Genomic DNA, 9,073 nt, shown 5'->3' with positions numbered 1-9,073 from the left:
TATTTAATTCTGGGGGTGTCTATTTCCTGTACTCTGCATTTTTTTCAGAACCCTGTTTCTATCCACATACCCTGTCACTGTTACCTTGTGTTAATTTTTTTCATTTGAATGCTATTAAATATTTATAATGGAACATAAATGAAACAGAAATGCTATCCTCTGTTTTTGGACTAATAACAATAATTGGACATATAAAGTTATAGACATGAATATATTACTTAATGCTATCCTCTGTTTTTGAATCTATACTTGATATATGGGCATTGGAGCTTCTCTTTATTTATACATTAAAGTTAGTGATGCCTCCTTTTGCCTCATTTGAATCTGCTGACCCTAATCATGAGAAGTATTTCTGTATCCTTTGGTACTTATGGTTTTGGACAATTTCATCATTACTTTGTTAAATTATAAATCGATTTGTTGGTCAATACTTTCACTTCTAATAAGAAAATATAATATAATGCAGTTATTGGTGCCGTGTTGCTATGACTATCATTGGTGGCTATATGCTTATGACATCTATGAAAAGAGACTTTTTGTCTTGGATTCCTTGTATAAAGAGGCTAAAAGAGATAGGGTGCAGTTAGACATATATGCGGTATAATTTCAATAGTTTTGCTCACATGATATTATATTATGTGGTTTAATAGTTTTATTTATTAACAATGAACCTTTTTTTCAGAGCAAATTGATTCAACAAATGGTCTCGATAGCTGTGCCAAACTATGAGCTACCAAAGAATGACCTGATCCCAATTTATTTGAATCTTCCTAGACAATCAAATAAGTAAGCATAATATTAATTATGTTATATTATAAATAATATAAATGTACATGATAAGACTAACTAAATTCTACAATTATTTTTTCAGCTATGATTGCGGATTGTTTGTAATAAAATGGGTAGAAATGTGGAATCCTAGTAGTATTGAGATTAATGTGTCCAACATGCCAGAATGGGACGAAGTAAATGTTTTTTTATATAGTTTTTATTTTTGCTTTTGATGTTCATGTTTTTTTTATAATATATAATCTTTGTGAACATTGTTATTGCAGTTTGAGTGCGTTAATCTAAGGAAGCAATTGGTCATCCAAATGCTTACATCACTTTCAAATGCACTTCTTAAGGATGTTATAAACAAATCAGAGAAATATAGAGTGGTAAAGCCAACTCCAACTCAATCAAGTCCTTACATAGTATGTAATACTGATGAATTGATGATTGAATGCCTTGGTTCGGCTGGGAAGGGGTTTAGAAAGAAAACTGTTGCTAAGAAGCGTAGAAACTGAAATTCAAGACTTACAGTTACTATCTCTTTTTAGGGGTTATTGGATATACTTGTTTTCTATATAACAAAGTTCAAGTGATCATTAGATATACTTGTTTTGTAGAAAGGTATTGTTTTATAGTTTTTACTATATAGTATGCACTCACTTTCTGAATCTCCAAGCTGATTAATTGTCTCAATGAATGTTTGGGGAAGTTCAGGAGTCCATTTGAGCCTTGGCTTTGGCATCAGTTGCGAGAACCAAGTGCATGTTACTTTGTACATTTTTCATTGTGTGTTGCTTCTTTTAGGAAAGAAAGAGTTACACTGTAGCATGTAATGTAAGCAAACACAAGAGAGACTTTTCAGTTTTCAATGAATGAATGATTCCTTTTTTAGCTATGTATGAATCCTATGTGATCTTATATATAAATTGGAGTAGTTATATCCCATGATCTCATTCTCATATTAGGAAGCATAAATGGGGTTATATTACAAACTAATTTTATATCTATAAATAAGTTTAATTTGCACCTATTATAATGAGATTTTGCACACCTTATGAATACAATTTGCACCCGTCTTAATGAGATTTTGCACACCTCACTCAAATAATTTACACTCATCTTAATGAGATTTTGCACACCTCACTCAGCACATTTTGCACCCCAAATGTAATGATTTTTTGCACACATGAATTCGATGTTTTGCATTCAATTTAATGAGATTTTGCACACCTCACTCAGCACATTTTGCACCCAATGTAATGAATTTTTGCACACATAATATCGATGTTTTGCACCCAATTTAATGAGATTTTGCACACATGAATCAGACAGTTTGCACACATGATAGTTTAATTTATCATGTAGAAAAAAATATTGTTTTTAAATAGCAAGTATAACAAATTTATTAAAAATATACACGTTAAATTATTTCAAATTTTAGATAATGAATGTTAAAATTAAGTAAAAAAATTAAACTCTTCTATTTGAAAATAATGACAAAAAAATTTATTATTTAATTTTGTTTAATACTCTGGTCTTCATAGCCAACAGGGACTTTTGTCCCTTACGACCATTTTATAAAAGTAGTTTAATGCTATTACGGGTAAAATACTAGTTACAAACTAATTTTGTACCTATAAACAAATTTAATTTACACCCATTTTAATGAAGCATATATGCATATATCCATAGTTATTTTGCTTACAAATTTCTCCATCATCTCGTTCTCAATATATTATTATTATTATTATTATTATTATTATTATTATTATTATTATTATTATTATTATTGTAACTGGTACTTGTTTTAATTTATATAGGAAAGAATCTTGGAAGATGATAACTGCATTTTGTCCAATTGGGTAAGTTAGCAAGCAAGCATTAATTATTATTACTAATAAATGGAATAACAGGAGTAGCAAGCTGCTGTATTGGAGTTTGAAAGCAGTTTGTACACATGAAACTAATCATTTTTATTATTTCTTGTCCAAAATAATAATTGTCTCATGAATCATCAGCTAATTGAACTCTTTAATGTATTGCCAAATAAAATTCTTTTGGTTCGACATGATTTTGCTATCAATCGACATTTGAGAATTGGTATGAATGGATTGAGTTCAATAAGGACATGAATCCTCCCATTGATGCTCCCATTGAATCAGATTCAAATCCCTCATTAACATTGTAGTTAGCATCTTGAAGCTGAAACAATTTAAAAGAAAAACAAATATATTAGATCACATGTATAAAATTCATATGTTTATAAATCACAAAATCACAAACTATTGGATGAACCTGTTCGTTGAAAGGGAGACTTTGAATATCTCCAATATGTTGATTATCCTTTATATACAATAGAAAAAGCTATCACTCAAGTGTAAGTACTAAGTAATAACAGCATGGCTATAAAGTACAACTGATTATCCTTTATATATACCTTAAGGAAGTAGTTTCTACATCTAAAGTCTATTTATTGTAAAAAAATAGCATGGGTAACAAAATAAAATAATGTTTTACCTCTTTTTCGGTTATCTCACTTTTCCTCTTCTTTGCCTCGGTCTTCTTTTTTATCATCTTGTTTTTTTCAGATCCTAACCTATTTGTTGGACGACCCTTAGTGAACACATAAGGAGGGCTTTTAATATCTTGAATGCTTATTATACAGCCTCCTACAAAAATGGACAGTGCATCTTTACCACCATCTTTACCACCATCTTCTAATGTAAGCAAATTATCTAATTCATTGGCATTAGATGATGAGTTAGCAACATGCTTTTGACACTCCGCCATAGCCATATCAAGATAACGATGTAAGATATCACTTGTTTCCTTTGTTTGGGATGCAAATTGAGCAACACTGTTCGAATGGGAGCATAAATCATCAAACCTCTCTGTTTTTGGATTCAACAAACTTGGATCATGGCTGCTCTTAATATCACTATGTCTTCTCTTCACAAGTTTGCTCCAACGGTCCAAAATATATCTTCTTGGAATTTCTCTCACGCGTTCATGCCCTAGGACAACCAAGCTATGACGGCATAATATGCCTCTTGATTCAAACATTTGACACATGCATGTAATATCCTTCGTTTCCGCATTGTAGTTAACTTCATAAACCCTCTCTTTAGAAGTAGATACATCCTCCAAAATAGAATAGACTTTAGATGTAGAAACTGCTTTCATAAGGTGCAAAATACAATTTGCTTTCTTTCTAAATTGCTTTTGTACTTCCTTAAACTTTGCATTAGTATAGGCACCTTGAAATTGCTTCTCTATTAAGGAATTAGTGGCACAATGTATTATTGATTTATAGTCTTCAACATCAGCCTCCCTTTCTTGTTGCTCTTTCCATCCAAGGCAATTGTCATATTGTTTGACAAATTGAATCAACAAGCTCTTGTTATTTATAAATTTGTCAAAATATGAATGCATGCTCTCACTTCGTTGTGTGGATCTCATACCAGCCCAAAAAAAGTTGTCAAGAAAAATTGGAACCCATCGATGTCTTTCTTCATAGATATCTATGTATCATAGTAAACAAATATACATAAAAAAAATTTGTAAGCAAACTTAACAAAAGTGGATGCAAATTTTGTCATAAACATGTTAATAATGCATTGAAGTTTAAAAAAAATTAGAATAAGAAAATTGTACTAGAGGCATATTCAAACACATGTTAGAATTCTAGCAAATAGAATATCATGGCCACTTGATACTTTTTTAAATACTAATATGCTAATTCCTATGTGCAAAATATAAAAATTCATGTTTAGAGAAGTACCTGATAGCCACTTGTTATCTTCTAAACCATATTCAATCAGAAAATCTTTCCATTGATTTTGAAAATCATCTTCTGAAATAGACTCCCAAACAATATTATTTAAATCACTTTGTAACTCTTCATATCTCTTGTGTCTTTTGAATTTTTCTGGAATCTTTTTCGTAATGTGCCAAATGCATAACCTATGACGTGTCTCTGGCATCACATTCTCAATTCCAGCTCGTATTCCGAGGCATTGGTCTGTTATAATGCCTTTAGGAGCCTTTCCATGCATACATGTAAGCCAATCATTAAATAACCAAGTAAACGAGTCTGAATTTTCCTTACTCAACAAACCACACCCAAGAAGCACTGAGTTACCATGGTGATTAGCCCCCACAAAGGAACCAAATGGCATATCGTAACGATTGGTTTTATAAGTAGTATCAAACGAAACTATATCACCGAAGTACTCATATGCTGCTCTACTTCGAGCATCAGCCCAAAATATAGTTTTGAGACGCTTGTTTTGATCAAGTTCAATATCAAAATAAAAATCAGAGTTCATTTCCTTCATCCGTGTAAAATACTTCAACATCTCCCTAGCATCCATTTCTTCCGTAACATTGCGTACCTTTCTGCTGAGATAGTTCCTAACATCTTTTTCCATTAAGTTTATCTTAGAAAAACCTCCTGCTTCACCCACCAATACTTGATATGTTTTGCTTGGTCTCACACCTGCTTCATCATTCCTCTCAATGACTCGACACATGTGCATAGTCATCTCTCTATTACGTGTCAACAGTTTTGCCATCTCTGGATCACAAGGATGTGAATGATCCAAGCACACCTTCGATATAATCCAAAGACCCTCCTTATTCAACCTAATAGAAATCCTTGCAGGGCAATTGTAGTTGGTTCTAGGGTTGGTCTTTTCTATTGGTGAAACTCTAGACTTGCGTTTTCCCTCCCTATTGCAAGTGATCATTTGATTCTTAGGAACCTTATCTTTACCAACTCTTCGGGTAAACCTTATCTTAGTAACAAAACCAATGCGCTTGGCATAATTATGATAAAATTGATTTGCATCTTCAATGGTTCCAAAACACATGCCAACCTTGGGCACATCCTGTAAAAAAGTTAGCATACATCAGATAGTAAATCAAAATCTCATTAAAGTAGGTGCAAACTATGGTAAGTCATGTATGCAGAATCTCATTAAACTGGTTGCAAAATATACAAAAAAGAATGCAAAACAGGACCCTACAACAACAGACTGCATTTGAATGCATCACAAACCCAACCAAAACAAAACAACTACATAAAACACAACACTACCTATTAACTAGCTTAGCCTCACTTTCCTAACCCTTGGAAATTATGTACCTCCAACCCCAAAAAAATCATAGAACATGTTTACTGTTATAGAACAATTACAAATTTGATGCTTCTACTTCTACTTCAGGTTCTTAGCAGCTAAGGTTAGATCAGTTTCATTGAGGATGCATCTTGTCTTATTAACAAGAATCAAGCTACCTATGGAAATTGACAAATCTAAAAGAAAAGATAAAGATTGTGGTGATGTTATTCAGAATCATGAAAGCAGCAATAATAACAACATCATATCAGAAATTGATGATGTTAGTAATAATAGTAAGAAGAAAAAAGATGGATCAAGAGTGTTTTATGGTAGCAGGGCATTCTTCTAAAAACCATTATTCATTACTCAGAAACAACAAACAAGAAACACTAATATTTTTTATATTTTCTGTCTTAGTCATTTCATCAAACAGTTGGTTTGCGTTAATTGTGAATTGTTGCATTATGAAAATCAAAAGCGAATAAGGTATAATTTGAATTCTGTACATTCAATTTAAACTCTATTATGAAAAAAAAACAGCATGCTTTGCAAGCTCAGAAATTCATAATCATAATCATCATTGTGTTCATTGATGCACTATGAAAATCATTACAAAAATCATGAAATTAGAAGAGGGAGAAATTGCTTACTTCAATATTCTGTTCTTCTAACACTGATTCCATGATCAACGGAGAAGAAAATATTATCAAAGAGTAAAAGGTGAAGCTTCAAGCTTTGTCAACGAAACTGCGATCGTAGAAGAGCGTATCCGGCTAGCGGTGCTCTGCGGCTAGTTCCTTGGAGAGGAGCGTGAGAGAAAGCCGTTTGGGATAGCGCGTGAGAGAAAGCCGTTTGTGATAGCGCGTGAGAGAGCCCTAGTGTAAAAACGCATGCTGGCTGAATGATGGTTAGATATTGATATATTTGCTGGTCACAGTGGATGTACTGAAAGTAGGGGTGTGCATGGCCCGGTCCGACCTGAAGATTTGGTCCGGTCTCGAATATTTTATTGGCTAATTTGGTGTGATTTCACTTGGTCTAGGGCCGGATAAGGGTCTAAAAAATAGACTCGGTCATTAATTCGGGGTCGGATCCGGGCCATGGTTCGGGTCACCGAAATCGGCCTGATGGCCCGGTCATCATATACAATTAATATTTTGTGTTATTAGTTATGGATGATAGTTATTCTTATGTGGAATTTAAGTATTGTAAACCTTAATATTTTGTGTTATTAGTTATTATAAGACTATAAGTTAATGTTTTATGTTTAAAATGCATAAGATTTTAGACTAATTAATGCATAATATTGTGTTATTTGTATTGATTTAAATATTTGGTGTTATTAACAAGGTTCTGAGAACTGAACCGATCATCGAACCGTTCTAACTACTGGTTCACTGGTTCATAGGTTCAACCGGTTCGACCGTAGTTGAACCAAAAAAACCATTTTATAATAAAATAATAAATAAAATATAAATAAACACCTTAAAATATAATTATAGTCTAATGTAAACTTTAAAATATTATTCAAATTAAAAGTACTACATACATAAATTATAATCTCATTCAAATACAAATTCAAAAGTCAAATAACAAAACAACCAATCAAACATAAAATGGCAACATCTTCAGATGCAACCTGGAGATCATCACTAGAAATTACTGCTTCTATACCAGCTAATGGCAAGGTCATAAGCTCCTCGATGCCTGCACAAATAACATGAGTTAACATTCAAAGAGAAAAGCAACATTGCACAGAAAAGCATGCAGAATGGCATGAAAAGAAACAAGTGTTCTACAAAAGAATGGACGGAAAAAAATTGAAAATAAAAATTTCACCAGCAAACAAAAAGGATGTACAGGAGGAAATAGTAAATCCCAAATACAAAAAAAGATTAATAAAAAAGAATTCACGGTTCCTGAAATATAAGATAACACAATCTTCTGTAAAATAGGGTAACCTTTACTTGGCTATATCCTTGAATTTATTAACAAGAAACAGCTTTGCTGCATCACACAATGGTTGGACTATTTCTTGCTGAAGTATTGGTCAATGTACTACTATACATAAAATTCAATAACCGCATAAGAGCAACTTTTTCTGTAACAAGAAGAAAGAAACATGGCATTTGTAAACAAAAAAAATTATTTGGGAGAACGCTCAATAAATAGGTACTATAAAGCTTTTATGTTTTATGCCAGAGGCATTAATTTTTAGGGTGACATGTCTTTGTTCTGACTGCTTCGTCTCACTTGAAGAAGCTGCAACACGTAAACAAACAGCTCTAAGCAGTTGAAAATATTTTTAGCAAAATTAATCAGGACAAAAAAAATCTACCTCGTAGAAATAGGGACTTTTAGCAGCCAAGATAGGGGAACTGATATGTAATGTTTTAACTCTCACAGAACAAAGTTCCAGTCTGCATCATCGGCTTCATCACCTACATTAGCAAAAACCAGAATTAAAAAAAATTGTAAATCAGTGCAGAACCAACAACTTCATTATTAAGTAGAAGTGTAGAACATATCTATTATCTAGTCAATATGTAACTGTTATACTCTTTGTAAAACACTAATTTCTAGTTTCAGTTATACTCTTATTTATATCAAACAATACATTTATATTGATTAATGCTCCACATTTCCAATTCCTATAAACACAATTGTAAACATACCACTAATGGATAAACTAGACACCATAGCAAGTCATCAACTGAAAGCAGATATATGGGAAGGAACTAACATATGGAAAGCCGAGGAAACCCTTGGGAACCATCCAAATGGCCCATTACATTTTTCAACCTGTAACAATCTAACACTTGTTATGCATGATTTCACAAATCAGTATCACTATATCAGTATATCATAGTTCATCAGTTCACACTTCAGTGACTTCAGTGAACAGAGCTTCACAAAATCAAATAACTATTCAATCATACTCATCAGGGAGACAGAGACATGCAACAGTTATTCAATCAAATAATCATATCTAAAAAAAATTACTTGGAAGCTCGAAGACGCCTTCAACAGAGCATGCAACAGGGAGACAAAGACACCGAGTGACCAAGCAGTGGTGGAACACCTTCGAAGGAATGACGGTTGCTGCGGGATGGAGGTGGCTGTTCGAAGGAACAACGGCGGCGGCACGAGGCGGTGGCTGGACGGAGGTGAGGGACGAC

General features: G+C 32.9%; 1 protein-coding gene across 1 annotated transcript; it reads right to left on the bottom strand.

Moving 5' to 3' along the window:
* Positions 1-2,853: 2,853 nt before the first annotated feature.
* LOC130967065 (protein FAR-RED ELONGATED HYPOCOTYL 3-like) lies at positions 2,854-8,683 on the bottom strand. Its single transcript, XM_057891886.1, has 8 exons — positions 8,638-8,683; positions 8,299-8,335; positions 8,148-8,179; positions 7,534-7,601; positions 4,556-5,663; positions 3,292-4,046; positions 3,058-3,117; positions 2,854-2,976 (listed from the first exon to the last, which is right to left on the bottom strand). Exons 1-8 carry the CDS (start codon positions 8,681-8,683, stop codon positions 2,854-2,856), a joined length of 2,229 nt encoding a protein of 742 aa, XP_057747869.1.
* Between the last annotated feature and the right edge of the window lie 390 nt (positions 8,684-9,073).

Source organism: Arachis stenosperma, chromosome 3 (assembly GCF_014773155.1).
Source record: "Arachis stenosperma cultivar V10309 chromosome 3, arast.V10309.gnm1.PFL2, whole genome shotgun sequence".
NCBI classification, from domain to species: Eukaryota; Viridiplantae; Streptophyta; class Magnoliopsida; order Fabales; family Fabaceae; genus Arachis; species Arachis stenosperma.
Note: the sequence above shows the minus strand (reverse complement) of the source record. Positions and strands in the feature narration are given on the sequence as shown.